The sequence below is a fragment of the Triturus cristatus genome, chromosome 10 (genome assembly GCF_964204655.1).
Source record: "Triturus cristatus chromosome 10, aTriCri1.1, whole genome shotgun sequence".
Lineage (NCBI taxonomy): Eukaryota > Metazoa > Chordata > Amphibia > Caudata > Salamandridae > Triturus > Triturus cristatus.
The window spans coordinates 1,246,596,244-1,246,613,232 of record NC_140593.1 but is presented as its reverse complement, the minus strand read 5'-3'; the positions used below and the strand labels follow the sequence as shown (position 1 = coordinate 1,246,613,232).

Below are 16,989 nucleotides of genomic sequence, written 5' to 3'. Positions count from 1 at the left end.
CGGAAAACAAGTTTTCCTTTGTCTGTATTTATATGTAAAAACGGGAAAATACTAGCACAGGTATGGTGATTGCTCACAGAGTAAGTATCGCCTCTGGTGTTATCAGTATTTATGGGGTAAGAAAAAGCCATTGAAGAAACAGCAAGGCCTCGTTAAGAAGTGAATGGTCTTTTAAAGACCAGTGAAGTACTCGGGTGTTTTTAACAAAGAAAGTTATTCATTAGTATGTCGCACGTTCCTGTGTGGGAAGAGTCCGTGTGGAGCAGAGTCATCGGGTTCGGCTTGTTTGTAAAATTATCAGCATGAACTAGGGCACATCATGTGCATGTTACCATAACAACTTTCGTGCATTAACAAACGACCACTAACTGTATTTTTGTCAATGCCTTCAATACAATGTATATAAGGGGAGAGTAGTGAAGTAATTTAGATTTCAATGTTAGAAAAGGCTCATTCCTAAACTATGATGCTCAATAGCGTGACTTATTTTAAATCACAGCAGGATTATATTTTAATGATAACGGGCCTTTCCATTCGCTGTATATTTAAGAATGTATTAATGTGAACAATGAATTGGGGCTTGCTCCAGTCGGTCCTGGTGCTAGATCCCCCCTCCCGTCGCCCTTCTGGTGTGATACAGCATCAATCACATTTTTAACAATTCAACTTGACTTAAATCGGGGAGACAGTAAAATCAGCCCCGTTCGCACCTCTCATTGACTGATTGCCTTTCGTGACCGGCTAGCTTCCTTCTGTCCAAGGGGGGAGGTTTTTTGCTTACGTTTTCGGTGCACCCCCAAACCCCCAGCTCTGGAAGGAAGTGCAGAGCCGTCACCGCGTGAACTCTGCCTGCTCCCCTCCCGCTCCAATTTCTGCACTGTGCGCCTTGCAATGTTATTAGTTTTTCCCAATTCAAAAATGATAACATGCAGTTTAGAAAGCAGTGCTGGGCACCGACAGACATGCTTTTTCAGGCAACATATTACTCTTGTCTAGTGCATAATTTGAATTGAGTTGCTTCCAGGTGTTCATAGTGGGGCACAATTGGGTTGTAGCTGAAAGCAGTGTGTTTCTCTCAGTGGGGCAGTATGGTGTTCAGTGTGGAAGAAGATGTGGAACTCTGTGCCGATGCAGAAACTGCAAGGCTCTGAGACAAATGGCTTTTGATAGCACTTTTAGGCGTATTTGGGACATTCTGCGAATGGCAAAGTTTTCAGATTAATGTATTTTGTTGACCAATAACAAACGAGTGCATGTGTGCTTTGCCAATTTACATAAATGTGGAAAAAACTAGCTGCAGCGTCGTCTTTTACTTGTAGGAAAAATAAATGTGGATAAATACAGATAAAACGCCCCAAAAATAAATATGGATAAATACAGGCGGAAATGGCAAAACAATTAATACCATAAAGCAGGGAGCCCTAATTATAACCCAACGGTAAATGCTAACTTTGGAATGACTGCATCAAAACATGTCGTCGTGTTTGGTGTCAAACAACTTGGAATCATACCCCCACACCAGTAACTGGTGTGGGAGTATTATCCCACCCTTCTAGAGGGGATGACATGTACCTACTGTATTAAACGGTAGAAATCTGAAAGAGCCCTGGCATCACAAAATGGATGCCACCAGCACAGACACTGGGCTGCCTTCCTGCTGCTGACTGAAACTCGCAGTGGAGGAAGCCCAACAAAAGGCATCCTGTCACAGGGAGGTGTCACCACCTTCCAGACAGGATTTAGTGTATTGGAGCTGGGTGGGTGCACTCCTAGAGTGCTTTGAAGTCCTGCCCTGGGGGAGCAGTAGGCTCCTCTGTGCATATGCCAGCTCAAACCGGTTCAGGGGCTACCTGCCCCTGCTCTGGTGCAAAACTGGACAAAGGGAAGTGGGTGTAACCACCCCCTACCCTGACCCTCCTAGAGGAGTGGTCATAGAGCTAGTCCCCCCCCTATCTTCACTATAAGATAGCAAGCATTGCCATTGCAATTCAGATAACCCTGGTCGACGCTCTACTAAGAAGAATCCTGGCCCTTCGACGTTCCACTACCTTTGGAAGACAGAAGAATCTCCCTTGGAGTCAAGGAGTGACTCCCCTGCTTGGCAGGCACCAAAAACCTTAATCAACGGTTGCAAATTTTCCCGCTCCCGCTGGAGTTCGAAGTCCCTGCTGCCCCGGAAGTGGATTTCCTGACTTCTCGACGGCCATTGTGAGTCCCCAGCGAAGCTGTGCCGAGTGGACCCCACGAGTGACGAGGAACAGCAATACCCGGGGACCGTGCACTATTGTCGAGTGCAAACCCTAAACAACGTTCTACGAACTTGTGCATTGGACCATCTGTGGCCCAAACCTCCAGCAGGTCTTGCACCAAAAATCAGCTGCCTACCCCGTCCCGAGTGACCGTGGGCTCCTGTGAAGCATTTGCTGAGGCGGCGTCTTCGCGATCACTTGCCCGTTGGCTAGTGGGTCCCCTGAAGACTTTCTCATCAACTCAAAGGGCTCTCCTGGTTGCTCCAGGCCTGCCCTCACTTACCCTTGCTGGGTGAGTCCATCAGACCTTGCTGGTCTGTACCATCGACTTTCTTCAGTTCACACAAGACTTGCAGTTGCCAAGGCTTGTTGGCTCCAATCCGGTTGCCGACACCGTCATCAGCTGCAGACGTCGTGGGACACTCTGAATCCAGCTGCTGGTCATAGTCTATCCTTCCTGGACCTCGTGAGCGAAGAGTCAAAACACCATTGACGATCTGAATCAACGCAACATCAGTGGTCATCCATCTTGCTGGCCACCGGTCACTGGCAAGTGACCTTGAACATTGTCCCTTCAATTTTCAGGTCTTCCACATCTTCAATCCATCTTCGGATTCCAGCAGAACACTTCTCCAGTCATCACAAGCAGCAAGTCTTCTTTGGTCTCCATTGAAAACAGCGACTCGACCCGACACCAAAAGACACCTATGCACCCGGCTTCCCTGGGTGAGGTAACTTGTGCACTCCGGTGCCCTAGTGTGTGTTGGCCCTCGAAGTACTTACCTTGTAAGTGGCTTGCTTGTAGACTTCCTCGAAGTACCCTAGAACTTTAAAAATTCAAACCGCGACTTGCTCCATTGAAACCAATAGGGAACCTGCGGCTGTGTTCACACACTGCACGCGTCTCCTGTGGGCTTGTTATTTACCTGCTAACACTGCAGTAGTGAAGCCCCAGCGATTCCCCAGGCCTTGTCATTTTGCAAGTCGACATTGTTAACCCATTTTTTTAGTATATGGTCTGGTACGCCAATAGGGCTCCAGCCATATTTGTGCTTAATTTATTGTGAAACGTTGATATTTGAATGTGTACCTGGCTTCTAGAGTGTGTCTAGAAATAAATACATATATATTTGATATATATACCTGTGTGGTGTCCTTTCATTTGGTAATTCAAAAGATTATAAGGTAAAACAAGCTGCTTTACATTCCTCAGAGACTTAGCCTGAAGGCTGCTCTCCACAGCTACCACTAGGATAGCTTTCTTTAAAAGGTTGTCTTAAACCTATCTACCATAAGAGTCTAATTGGACTGGTGCAAGGTGGCCACTATTACTAGTGACCAGCATATGCCAGGCCAACTTCTCACACGCCCCATTACTGTTACAGCCTCTGCTCCACTGTAGAACATTTCACACACTCGTAGAGCACCAGGTTATCACTTTTGCTGAGGGTGAAACATAAAGCTTGCCTGAAAAAAATGCAAGCAGCATGCCTTTTGCAAACCATGCTGAGGATTTCTGACCCTAAATTAAAAATAATAATTGTTTATTTTAAAGCCATCATTGACCTGTTGGTTGTAAAGTTAAAGCTGTGCCTCCCACAGCTTCCTTTTATCCGGTTTGTTTCTTCCTTTCTCCATGGTGGCTCTTCTTGAGACGGGTGGGCAACCTTTCACTCGTCCTTACTGTGACGGAGACCTGGAGTTATTTGCTGTGGTTATTCAGGCACCTTTTGTTGTCTCTCCACCTTGTTCTATGCAGGTTCGTTCGCCTGGTGTGGCGTAATACCTCCATTTCTTTTCTTATTAGTTAATAAACGCAAGTTGGTTTTGCCCCTCTCTCCCCTCGGCAGGAGGAGCAGCGGCACATGAAGATCATCGACGAGACCATGGCACAGCTACAAGACCTGAAGAACCAGCACCTGGCCAAGAAGTCCGAGGTCAACGACAAGAACCACGAGATGGAGGAGATTCGCAAGAAGCTGGGCTCCGCCAACAAGTGAGTCTGATAGTTGTGGCTGGCTGGCAGCCTGTGAGTCCTCTGGAATTGGGGTCGGCAGGCAAATGCAAACAGTTGTAATGAGAAGCTTGATGTGGCTGACGAGTGAGTAAACTGTGCAAGGTGACGTGTCTTTAAAAGCTACTGAGGTTAGAACCTTGTCAGGGACAATAAATGAGATATCTGGACGTGCGGCTCGGGTGGGGTGTGTTTAAGGGGCAGGCGGTTGTAGTGAAACTCTGCTCTACAAAGCTGTGTGGGGTATTACTCTTCAGTCGTAGAACCTTGTCAGGGACAATAAATGAGATATCTGGACGTGCGGGTCGGGTGGGGTGTGTTTAAGGGGCAGGCGGTTGTAGTGAAACTCTGCACTACAAAGCTGTGTGGGGTATTACTCTTCAGTCGTAGAACCTTGTCAGGGACAATAAATGAGATATCTGGACGTGCGGATCGGGTGGGGTGTGTTTATGGAGCAGGCGGTTGTAGTGAAACTCTGCACTACAGAGCTGTGCGGGTATCACTCTTCTGTCGTAGACATGGCTTGAAGGGGCCTATGCTAATGTCCCTGTGTTCTCATCAGGGAGCTGACCGTCCTGCAGAAGGAGGTGACGGCCATCGAAACCAAGCTGGAGCAGAAGCGCAGTGACCGCCACAACCTGCTCCAGGCATGCAAGATGCAAGATATCAAACTACCACTGACCAAGGGCAGCATGGATGACATCAGTCAGGAGGAGGTAATGCCCGTGGATGTCCTGTAGCCCAGGGCAGCAGGGATGACAGTCAGGAGGTGGTAATGCTATTGGGCGTCCTGTATCCCAGGAGAGCATGGGTGACATCAGTCAGGAGGTGGTAATGCTAGTGGGCGTCTGTATCCCAGGAGAGCATGGGCGACATCAGTGAGGAGGAGGTAATGCCCGTTGAAGTCTTAACCCTAGGGCAGCATGGGCGACATCAGTCAGGAGGTGGTAATGCCCGTGGACCTCTTAACCTTAGGGCAGCATGGATGACTTCAGTCAGGAGGAGGTAATGCTAGTAGACCTCTGTACCCCAGGGCAGAATGGGTGACACCAGTCAGGAGGCAGTAAAGCTTGTGGGCGTCCTGTATCCCAGGAGAGCTTGGATGACATCAGTCAGGAGGATTCAAGGCTAGTGGACGTCCTGTATCCCAGGGCAGCATGGGTGACGTCAGGGGGAGCCAATGCTAGTGGGCGTCTGTATCCCAGGAGAGCTTGGATGACTTCAGTCAGGAGGCGGTAATGCTAGTGGATGTCCTTTATCCCAGGAGAGCATGGATGACATCAGTCAGGAGGAGGTAATGCCAGTAGACCTCTGTACCCCAGGGCAGAATGGGTGACACCAGTCAGGAGGAGGTAATGCCAGTAGACCTCTGTACCCCAGGGCAGAATGGGTGACATCAGTCAGGGGGAGGCAATGCTAGTGGGTGTCCTGTATGTCAGGGAGACGTAGGACATCCCAGTTCTTGCCCTGTTATCAGTGGGGTGCTCGGAACAGTGTCACATATCATCTGCCCACAGTACTGATGTGTATTGGCTCTCTGTGATGGGGAGATGGACACAGCTGAAACACCATGTATTTATTTACTTGGAAGACGTGTAGCTCTGGTCATTTCAGTAGTGTGGATTTGTGTTGTGCCAGTTGTTGTTTTATTTCAGAGCATCAGTGTTATTCTTGCTGAAAGTACACCTCTTCTGTTAAGGCCATGTTGAAAGACTATGGGCATTGTGTGTGAAGAGAACACGTGTTCATTATCCGCAAAGCAACTGCAGCGTGTATGTGCACTTGGGGGCTGTGAAACACTGCTTGCAATATTTTACTACATGAAACCTATCTTGAATGTTCCCAAGCGTTTCCCAGTGGAGTCTGGATTCAGTGCTGACACGGTTTACAGACATGTCACCTCATATAGTCCCGGTCAAAGCCCGCTCTGCTCAGCCATCACAAGCAAACTAAACAGCAATACAGCAAGTGGCACACAGGGCGGATCCCTCCGATTACAAGGTCCTACACTAGCCCCTGCACTCCCAGCTCATGCAGAACACACAGCCCTTTGTTTCTGGAAAATAATCTTTCCAGGCTAGCATTTGACAAAGTTATCTGAGATTAAACAAAGCTAGATTCAAGATGGCCCCTTTCATCCAATTAAGAACTTGATTAGCTTTTTTAAGTTCAGATTCTGTTTTCCCCAATGCCCCAGGGTAATGACGATAAGGTAACAATGTAGCCCTAAACAGGAATCATTAAATACTATCACAATACAATATTTACCCCTTTCAGCTGTCTGTACATTTCTGTAATAATTTCTTTCTGCATATCAGGGATCGCAAGAAAATGAGTCTGTTAGCAGCAGCTCTCAGAAGACAACCACAGTGCACGCCAAGGAGGCTCAGATTGAGATCGACTACAGCGAGCTGTCGGAAGATCTGAAGGTGAGTTTAAGGGGCAGCAGAATGCTGTGCACAGGAGGATACAGCACAGCATGTGTTGCTTAGTAGGCGGGAGGGAGCAGCAGAGTGCTGTGCACTGCATGATGGATGATGGACCAAGCGGACCAGCAGCGTCCTGTGCAGAGTAGTAGAAAGAGCAGCAGCGTCCTGTGCAGAGTAGTAGAAAGAGCAGCAGCGTCCTGTGCAGAGTAGTAGAAAGAGCAGCAGCGTCCTGTGCAGAGTAGTAGAAAGAGCAGCAGCGTCCTGTGCAGAGTAGTAGAAAGAGCAGCAGCGTCCTGTGCAGAGTAGTAGAAAGAGCCTCAGTGTTGCAGGGATTCTGCTCAGGAACAGAACTATGCTTGGTACCATAGAACATCAGTATGTCGGGACTGAGTCCCCATATCACCTCAGTACCCATGAGCCCGAGTCTGACTAGCTATAGTGCCTCGCTTGCCGTCCCAACCACATCCACAGAAACAAGAGAATTGACACCCCAGAACACAACACTCCCGACCCTCTCGGGGATCGCGGTAACGGGAGACGTACTCGTCCACAATAAGATATAACAGAGGCACGAAGGAAGTTTGAAACGTTTTGTAAACTATTATGCTTTGGAATGCAGTATTCGTGCCACAATCAGAAAACAAATGCTTAACAAAAATACCATCGGCATAGTCAGTAAGTCATATATTATGAAATGTCGTGTCATACTATAAGACAGATTAGCCTAACCCCCCTCCCCTTCTACAGAAGTGGAATCCTTATATAACAAAGATCTCTGGGATTAGCAGCGGACCCCGTGCCTTGGCATATACAGGTGGCCGTTTTACATCTCTTGTACAGCCGTGATCACCTCTCAGAAAATCTCTCTGTATGTATGCTACATTACTGTGCATGCCCATAGGACAAGGTGCATAGGCTCATAAACAATAGCTGCACTCACGTGTTGTGTCTAGATGCGAGTGCCTGACCAGAACGCAATCGCAATCACACACACACACACGCTCACTCTCCCTCTCACTCTCACACTCACACTCACTCTCACTCTCACTCTCACTCTCCTCTCACTCTCACTCTCCTCTCACTCCCACACACCTCTCACTCCCACACACCTCTCACTCCCACACACCTCTCACACCCACACACTCTCTCACACCCACACACTCTCTCACACCCACACACTCTCTCACACCCACACACTCTCTCACACCCACACACTCTCTCACACCCACACACTCTCTCACACCCACACACTCTCACACCCACACACTCTCTCACACCCACACACTCTCTCACACCCACACACTCTCTCACACCCACACACTCTCTCACACCCACACACTCTCTCACACCCACACACTCTCTCACACCCACACACCCTCTCACACCCTCTCACACCCTCTCACACCCTCTCACACCCTCTCACACCCTCTCACACCCTCACACTCTCTCACACTCTCTCACACTCTCTCACACTCTCTCACACTCTCTCACACACTCTTCCTTTGCAGGCTGAGTGCCGTGGTGCAGAACAAAACAGAGAGTCGACATGGCACATATCCCTGTGTGCCATGCCCACAACCTACACTACCCTGGCATACATCAGCCACCCCTCTAGCTGGGTGCCCTAGGCCAGTGGTGTGGGCACAGGTGCATGAGCCCTGTACCCTTACAGTACCCAGGTCCATTCCTGGGCACTGTAAGTGCAGTGCTGCCATTAAGAGTATATGGTGCTGGGAGTTCATCAACAAGAACTCCACAGCACCATGATGGCTACACTGAAGACTGAGAAGTTTGGTATCAAACTTCTCAGCACAGTAAACCCACACTGATGCCAGTGTGGGATTTACTGTAAGATGTACGACAGAGGCCATCTTAGAGATGCCCCCTGAACCTAACCTAACCTACAATCCACGTCTTGTCTGAGGGGCTGCCTAGGCTGACACACAGTAGACCGGTTGCTGGACCCCTGGGTAGAGAGCCATCTGCTCTCCTGGGCCTGCAACAATGCACATCCTGGGTGAGGTGCGAAGTCTCCTCCCCCAGGATGGGCAGGGGAAGCTTCAAAGGCATGCCGCCTCTGTGAGCTTCTCCAGGCCACTTGCTGTACTCAGCAACTGGCCCCTACCAGTTCTGACCCCCCACTCTGGCGGGAAGACTGTCCGGGAACCCCAAGAAAGGAAAGGGGGTGTGCCAGCCTCTGCCAACCCACCCCTCAGGTGGGGGAGGCGAGGTGAAACACATCTCCGGGCTCTCGCCAGCTTGAAGATGGGAAGCCCTGCCCAATCAGGACTAGGCTGCTGCCCCCCTCCCACAGAAGAGTTGCAGGATAGGGGGTGTACCTACCCCAGGGCAGGGACTGTTAGAAAACCCCGGGCAACCGGGTTAGCAGTCACCCGGTTTTTCCCAACACAAGGGGTAGCTTGGCTCGAGCGGTCGGGTGTCAGGCACCGTGTTAAGCGTACGTCACACCCTCACAATAACCATGCGTGCATCCGTTCCAAAAACTACACTACACCGCAAAAATTTATGAAAATATATCTGTTTATCTTGTTTTCTCTTAGTTGCAGGTTAAATAAATAATAACACACTTACAGTACACAAAGCTTCTTCTGTAAAAAGGGTAGGTCAAATAAATAAGCTCAGATCATAAATCAATGAATAAATAGATGTGCATAAAATACATAGGCACATAAATACTGCGAGGGAATAAATACTGTGAGACAATAAATAGGATAAATACAAAGAATACAATACTCTAAATAAATATAAGCCATCAGACCACTTTCAAATCAGGTCACATTTGTGAGGTACTAAGGGTTGATTTGGCCCAATCACAGCTTGTGGTTATATGGATGGCCTGAGGGTGTCTCACCTAGCTTGGATAAGGCTGAGGCTAAAACTGAGGTAGATCAAGGGTAATCTAGGAATCTGGCTCTCCCAAACTACACAACCCCTCACACAGGTCACTGTATCAGTCTCAGTCCATCCCTGGCACTCCCAGGCTGGTCCTAACACCTCTCTAGCCCCTAGGATGGTCTCTTATGGCTCCACAGGGCCTTAGGCGCCCTCTATTCCACTTACTGCCCTCTTTATGAACTTCCGACTCCGCCGGAGTCGTGTCGACGCCGTGAGGCGGTTCCGGTTCGATGTCGCTAGCCGACCTCGGCTCGATGTCAGTTCTTGTCGACGCCGTGAGGCGGTTCCGGATCGATGTCGGCGGACGGCCTCGGCTCGATGTCAGTTCCTGTCGACGCCGTGAGGTGGTTCCGGATCGATGTCGGCGGGCGGCCTCGGCTCGATGTCGCTGGGCAGCCTCGATTCGATGTCGGTCTCCGGCGTCACAGGGACACGATCTCCCTACTTCCGGGTGTCTCCGGAGTGCGACCTCCACTCCCGACCTCCGGTGCTCTTCCCTTCAGGTTCCGGCGACTCCGGAGTGCGATCTCCACTCCCGACCTCCGGTGCTCCTTTCCTCAGGTTCCGGCGACTCCGGAGTGCGATCTCCACTCCCGACCTCCGGCACGATTCACCTCGGTCTCCGGCGACTCCGGAGGGCGGACTTCACTCCCCCGTCGACGCCGCACACTCGACCTCAGGTGACTTCCTCCTCGACCTCTGGTGTCTCCACGACCTCCGTCGGCGCCCTCTCTCGACCTCTGGCGGCTCCGGATACGACGTCTGCTTTCCAGTCAGCGCCGCTTCTTCACCTCCGGCCCCAGGTCTCTAGGCTTCTCGGCGTCGGACTCCAGGAAGATACCAATAGACAGGTCAGGAACTTGCTGTTCTTTACTTTCAAGGCCTGTTCCGGCTGTTCAGGTCCTTGAGTTGGTTCTTCTTGACTTTATCCCACACAGGGCTCTAGGCTGGGCTCAGTCAGTAGGGACTAGTATCAAGGGTGGGTTTCTGGACCCCACTCCAGGCACAAGTTTCCACCCCTGCTGCCTCACTCCTTCCTCCTTCAGTGTTGTGCTGCTCTCCCTTCACCAGTCAGGTGCCAACTGCCAACTCTGAGCTGGCTTCCCAACATTCTAAACCTGCCTCACACTGTCACAGGGTTCTAGAATGTTCTGGAAGGTACTAGTAGGTTCCAGCTATGTCTCAGGTGACAATGGGTGGCCACCATTTTGTGTTTCAGGCCCTCAGACAGAAGTTCCAGGGGTAGGGAAAATGGCTCCCTGACCCTGCATCAACACTAAAAAGTCTGGTGGTTCCCAAAAAGGAAAAATACTAACAGGGTTTGAGGCAAAAGTGGGACAAAATAAATATTGATGAGGAGGGACCACCCAAAGGGCTGACAGGTCTAACAGGGACCCATTGGTCCCTGCCCTTTACCTACCTGTAACGCCCCTAAATCTAGTATTTAGGGGCACCCTGAACCTTCCTTCCTTAGATTCCAAAACCGCAAAGAACAACAAGAAGAAAGAAGACCTGCCGTGCAGCTGCTAACAAGAGGAAGACACCAACTGCTTTGGCCCCAGCCCTACCGGCCTGTCGACCCTCAAATGTGCTCCTGCTAAATCCCGGCACCTCCTGTGGCCAGCAACCTCCCAAACCCCGGAGGACCTGGCTACCTTGTGACTCTGAGCACCTGGGACTCCCACGAGCAGTGGCTCTGCTCAAAGCAAGTATCTAACCCCTGGCATCAGCCAGAAACCGCGAACCCTGCACACTCTGCACCCGCCAAGCCTGGGATGTGCTGGAGTGGACAAAGACCCCAAGGAAGCGCGAAAATGGAAATACTCCCCTGCGATTAGGAGAGATCCCAGTGCTGGATCTTGGTGTAAAAACAACAGTTGATGGACAGAATGCAGAACAATGTCATACATTCACCCCAGTACAGAGATCTGGGTCTAAATCCATCGTTTTTTTTGCTCACCATTCCAATTGAACCCAGCCATATGCAAATCAGTCTTGACCCTGTGCCTCATGGGAGCAGTCCAGCCCGAACTGCCAAGCCAGGTCCTCCCTGGACTGGAAACAAGCATCCTAGGACCGGTTTCGGGGTTTCACCCCTCTTCAGCCAGGATAGCTTGATTCCAGTGGCATAGAGAGCACTGCCCAGCACTGACCCTGAAAAGTACTTACAACCGTACTTACCACTAACTCAATTGTCTTCCATAGGAAACCATTGACTGTTTTTCTATGAAATTTCTTCTAAGTGTCAACTTTTAAAATAGCAAAATATTGCTTAAAAATCACAACAGTAACTAAAACGTATTTACTCACTTGTTTCCAAGAACTGTCCCAGGACTGAATCCAGGATCCAGTCCTGGAGTTAGAAAAGTAATCCTGAAAGTAATCAATTGCATATAACTTAAAATTCCCATTGAGCTCAATGTATTATTGTGTTTGAAATTGTGTTGAATATTGCAACAAACTGTAACTATTGCATTCAAAGTAAATTGCCTTTTGCAAAGTATTTAACTGAAGCATCTCATTCTGAGAAAGTATATTTTGATACCTATTTTTGGTTCTAAAAATAAATCAACCATATATTTTTATATACAATTCATTGGCCTAGAGTTCAGTTATTGAGTGTGTGAGCCCATTTGCTGGCTGAGTGTGTGCAACAAATGCTTTACACTGTCCTCTGATACTGCCTTACTGCTCGACCAAGCTACCACTTTAGAGAGTAAGGTTATATCTAACTTTAGCCTCTGCCAAACCTCTGGGGACTGTGGACTCTGTACACCCTGTACCTATTTGGGAACAGTATATACAGAGCCACTTTCTCACAGTAACGTGTGCAAAGAAAATGCGGCCTGTATCGTGCATAGTTAGGCTAACATAGGGAAAACTAAATTTGGGCCATTCACTGAACACAACACAGCAGCACCATGCACAGTCGAGGGGTAGAAGATAGGTTCTTTATTTCACAGAAGGGGATAAGGAGTTGGCACCTTTGGGGTAGCAGCATGCAATGTATAGTAAGGGATATGAGTGGCAGGACAGCAGTGTACTGTGTGCAGCAGGTGACGGAGAACGCAGAGTAGCAGCATGCTGGGCCCAGTGAAGGCTAGAAGTCTTTAGAGCAGCAGCGTCCTGTACATAGTGGGGATTGACTCCAGCCGGTGGTACCTGCGGGGCAGTGGTGTGCTAGACATAGTGGGGAATAATTCCGGCAGGTGGTACCTGCGGGGCAGCGGCGTGCTGTACATAGTGGGGAATGACTCCGGAAGGTGGTACCTACAGGGCAGCAGGGTGCTGTACACGGTGGGGAATGACTCCAGGAGGTGGTACCTGGGGGCAGCGGTTTGCTGTACATAGTGAGGAATGATTCCGGCAGGTGGTACCGGCGGGGCTGGACCATGCTGTGCATAGTGGGGGAATGTCTCTGGCAGGTGGTACTTACGGGGCAGCAGCGTGCTGTGTATAGTGGGGAATGACACCGGCAGATGGTAACTGCGGGGCAGCGGCGTGCTGTACATAGTGGGGAATGACTCCGGCAGGTGGTACCTGCGGGCAATGGTGTGCTGTACATAGTGGGGAATGACTCTGGCGGGTGGTACCGGCAGGGCAGCGGCATGCTGTGCATAGTGGGGAATGACTCCGGCAGGTGGTACCTGCTGGGCAGCATGCTGTACATAGTGGGGAATGACTCCGGCAGGTGGTACCGGCAGGGCAGCAGCGTGCTCTACATAGTGGTGAATGACTCCGGCAGGTGGTACCTGCTGGGCAGCAGCGTGCTGTACATAGTGGGGAATGACTCCGGTAGGTGGTGCCAGCGGGGCAGCAGCGTGCTGTATGCAGTGGTCTTGGTAGTTAATACATTCTCTTGTCTGCTCTTGGAGACCGAGCCAATGTAGTGTTCTTTGTAGGCTTTGAATAGTAGTCTTCTGTTTTAGGGAAAACCCAGGGTTGCTTTCTATGTCGGGCTGAATGCTACTCTCAGTGGGTGTCAGACATCAGGGGACGTGATATTAATGGGCCTTCAATGCTCTTGTCTGCTGTTGGGATGGAATCGGGGTTGGGGCCTTGGTAGCCCCTCAGTCCTAGCCTCCTGGGGGTGAAACAGCATGTGTTGTGGTTCCAATAGGTCTTCTGTGCTCTTCCTTGTGCTAGAGATCACATTACACCCTATGTCGAGAGGCAGGCTCTTCAAAAAAGCACATGGTTTAGTATTTGTGGGCATGCTTTGCCAAGGCTCTCAAGATGTCTGTCTTTCATTACAGGACTCTGTGGCCGATGATGACTTCAAGCAGGAAATGACCAACCTGCAGCAGAAGCTGGGCGAGCAGCAGAGCGTGCTCCAGCGCATTGCTGCACCCAATATGAAGGCCATGGAAAAGCTGGAGAGTGTGCGGGATAAGTTCCAGGAGACCTCTGATGGTGAGGACCTTGGGGACATGGGAGAAGGGTGGATTCTGAACCATCTTCATTTGAAATGGGGTTTTATTGGTTATGGCCCTTTATTGTTGGTTTCCGTGTTGATGTAGAAGTGGCATGCTGCTCTGGCTCTTCAGAGATCATTTAAGGGTGCCACGGCTTCAGTCTTCTGGAGAGGAGACCTTGACAATCCTTCTGCCCTCACTCACAAGGAGAAAGTGAACCAAATCCAGCATAACCGCTTCAGCCAGTGTCCTCCCATTTTTTCTTCATCTTGAACTTGCAGTTGATGGCCTTGATCTGCAGAAGTGTTTTCGAGCCTTACATTGGTTTCGAGATGACACATTCACACTGTACAGGATGCTTAAGTGAGAATCCACTGCGAGTCCAAGGCTTTCACGGACAGGTCTGAGCTAGATGCCATTGTTGTACCTTGATTATTCCTAGAGTTTAACAAGCAGGGGGCTCTAACCTTGTGGTTTAACTATTGGACCCTGGTGAAGTGAATCCATATGACTGGGATTTAAAATATGGGCTTGTGGGATAGTCGTACCACTCTTTTTCTCTCCATAAAATGAGTTAAATTTGAAAAGGGATCAAGTGCTTTCTTTTGCCGACACGGCCATGCTTCTGTCAGGGTCCCCAGGCAGCTTCCTTACACGGCCATGCTTCTGTCAGGGTCCTCAGGCAGCTTCCTTACACAGCCATGCTTCTGTCAGGGTCCCCAGACAGCCTCTTTTGTCCTTACACTTGTACACCCTGCCTCACTGCAGACTTGTGATTAAAAGCATTCCACAGCAGACTGAAAGGAGGAGAGGCTATTGACAGCTTGTAAAATGCCACTGTCGATTTCAGTGTCGAGAAACAAGCAGACATAAAGAACATAGGGGAGAGACTGTTGAAAGTTCAAGTTGCACAAACCAGCAACAATCCTTTCTGGGAGGCAGAGTGGACATGGATGGTCTGAATCATTCAAGATGTTTTGTACAAAGAATGAATTAGATATGTCTGCAAATGTAGATGTCATTAATATCCCATTTCGATAAGGCTGGCTTCCGAACTTAATTCTGTGAGGACTAGTTTGTCAGAAAATATATGCATCAGACGACTGGTCCTCAAGGTTGAACAGGTCATGTTCTGCAGGGCAGCTTCTAGGAACAGAATTTGCGTTGCTGGGGTGCTCTGTCTTGCAGGAGAGGGCAGGGTTCCTTACTCTGGCGTGCCGTGGCCTAGTGATCATAACCTCTTCAGCCTCTCTACTTAGTGCACCCTTTTCTCTTTTCTAGAGTTTGAAGCAGCTCGTAAGCGTGCCAAGAAGGCAAAGCAGGCCTTCGAGCAGACCAAGAAAGAGCGGTTTGACCGTTTTAATGCTTGTTTCGAGTCTGTGGCCACGAACATCGATGAAATTTACAAGGCCTTGTCCAGAAACAGCAGTGCCCAGGTTGGTGACTGCACAGTGTAGTGAATGGTGCAATTCTGAGTCTCATGCTCGTCATTTCAGTCTTTCTCTGTCTTTTGGGCTCTCCATCTAACTGCCTCATCTCAGCTCAACTTACTTCAGCCTTTCCCTCTGGCTCTTCCTTACTCTCCTCCACCCCACCTTTGCCCGCTGCTCGCCCTCTGCTTAGCCGTCTCACTTTGTGTCTTCTCAGTCTCTTGCTTTCTCATCTGTCTTGTTCTTACTTTTTTCATCTACTGTTATCTGTGCCTTGACCATACTTATCTTGGTTCTTTCTCTCTGTACCTTGCTTTCTTCTATTTTGTTTCTTGCGTTTTCATTATTAAAAGTTCTTTCTTTATCTCTTTCTCTTTGTCTCTTGTGATTTTGTTATTTTTAGATTTACGCGTTCTCGCATTTCAGTTTTGTTCTCATTTTGGTGGTGTTCTCACTGTCTCGTTCGTCTCTTTTGCTGGCTTTGTTTGTGTGTCTTACTGTCTTATTCCCTCATATATTCCATCTGTTTTTAGATTTCTCATTTCATACCTGATTTGATTTGCTCATCTGCTCATCAGTTTCTTGCTTCCTCTTTACAGTTCAGTTGTCTTCCCTCTTTCTTTTGCGATCCTTTAACATTGCTATCTAGTCCTCCCCGTCTCGCTGTCCCTTACTCCGACCTTTAACAAACGATCTCTCATTTTCCAGGCGTTCCTTGGGCCTGAGAATCCAGAGGAGCCGTACTTGGATGGCATCAATTACAATTGTGTGGCTCCTGGTAAACGCTTTCGACCCATGGATAACTTGTCTGGAGGGGAGAAGACGGTAGCTGCTCTAGCGCTGCTCTTCGCTATCCATAGGTAAGATGTTGCCAGTGCAGAACAACGGCAATCCACTCTGCCTTCAGGCAGTGGCACCCAGTGCACGGTTTGGCTGCGCACCCTCCACAGCATGCTCTTTGGCTGTGGCGCCCCCTGTTCACTGTTTGGTTGCACCCCCTGCTATTTGGCTGCAGCGCCCCCTCCCCCCCCCTTTACAATCATTGACTGTGGCCACCGCACACTCTTTGACTGTGGTGCCTGCCCACACATTCCTGCACCTGATCGATCTCCCCTGCCCCCACACGTGATCTTTGGCTCCAGAAGTCCCTTCCCACACACATTTTTGTTATGCCGCCCTTGAAGGGAATCTAGGGGAGACCAAAGGCTTATATTATCTTTTTAAAAGGTTGGGGGGGCTGTACGGGGAGCTCTTTTTGGCCAGTGTTCATATGCTTCTCTTTCCTTTCAGCTATAAACCATCCCCTTTTTTCGTATTGGACGAGATTGATGCCGCCCTTGATAACACCAACATAGGAAAGGTGAGCACAAGGGGTGGACTGCTGGCCTTGGTGGCTTTCAGGGGACCAGGGGTGCGGGTGCTGAACTAGAGTCAAAACCTGTCTATATTAGGGCCCATCATCAGGAGCTAGAAGTGTTGGAGCTTGACTGGAAATGTAGCTGTGCCCTTTGGCTTTCTTCATGATGGTGATGACGG

General features: G+C 49.5%; 1 protein-coding gene across 1 annotated transcript in view; it reads left to right on the top strand.

Moving 5' to 3' along the window:
• Positions 1 to 16,989, top strand: part of SMC1A (structural maintenance of chromosomes 1A) — a 294,818-nt gene that overhangs the window by 199,044 nt on the left and 78,785 nt on the right. Inside the window, exons 17-23 of the mRNA XM_085629913.1 lie at positions 4,100 to 4,245; positions 4,826 to 4,979; positions 6,582 to 6,692; positions 13,865 to 14,021; positions 15,305 to 15,459; positions 16,162 to 16,313; positions 16,744 to 16,813. Coding sequence (XP_085486039.1) covers positions 4,100 to 4,245; positions 4,826 to 4,979; positions 6,582 to 6,692; positions 13,865 to 14,021; positions 15,305 to 15,459; positions 16,162 to 16,313; positions 16,744 to 16,813 — 945 coding nt within the window. The remainder of the gene's footprint in view (positions 1 to 4,099; positions 4,246 to 4,825; positions 4,980 to 6,581; positions 6,693 to 13,864; positions 14,022 to 15,304; positions 15,460 to 16,161; positions 16,314 to 16,743; positions 16,814 to 16,989) is intronic.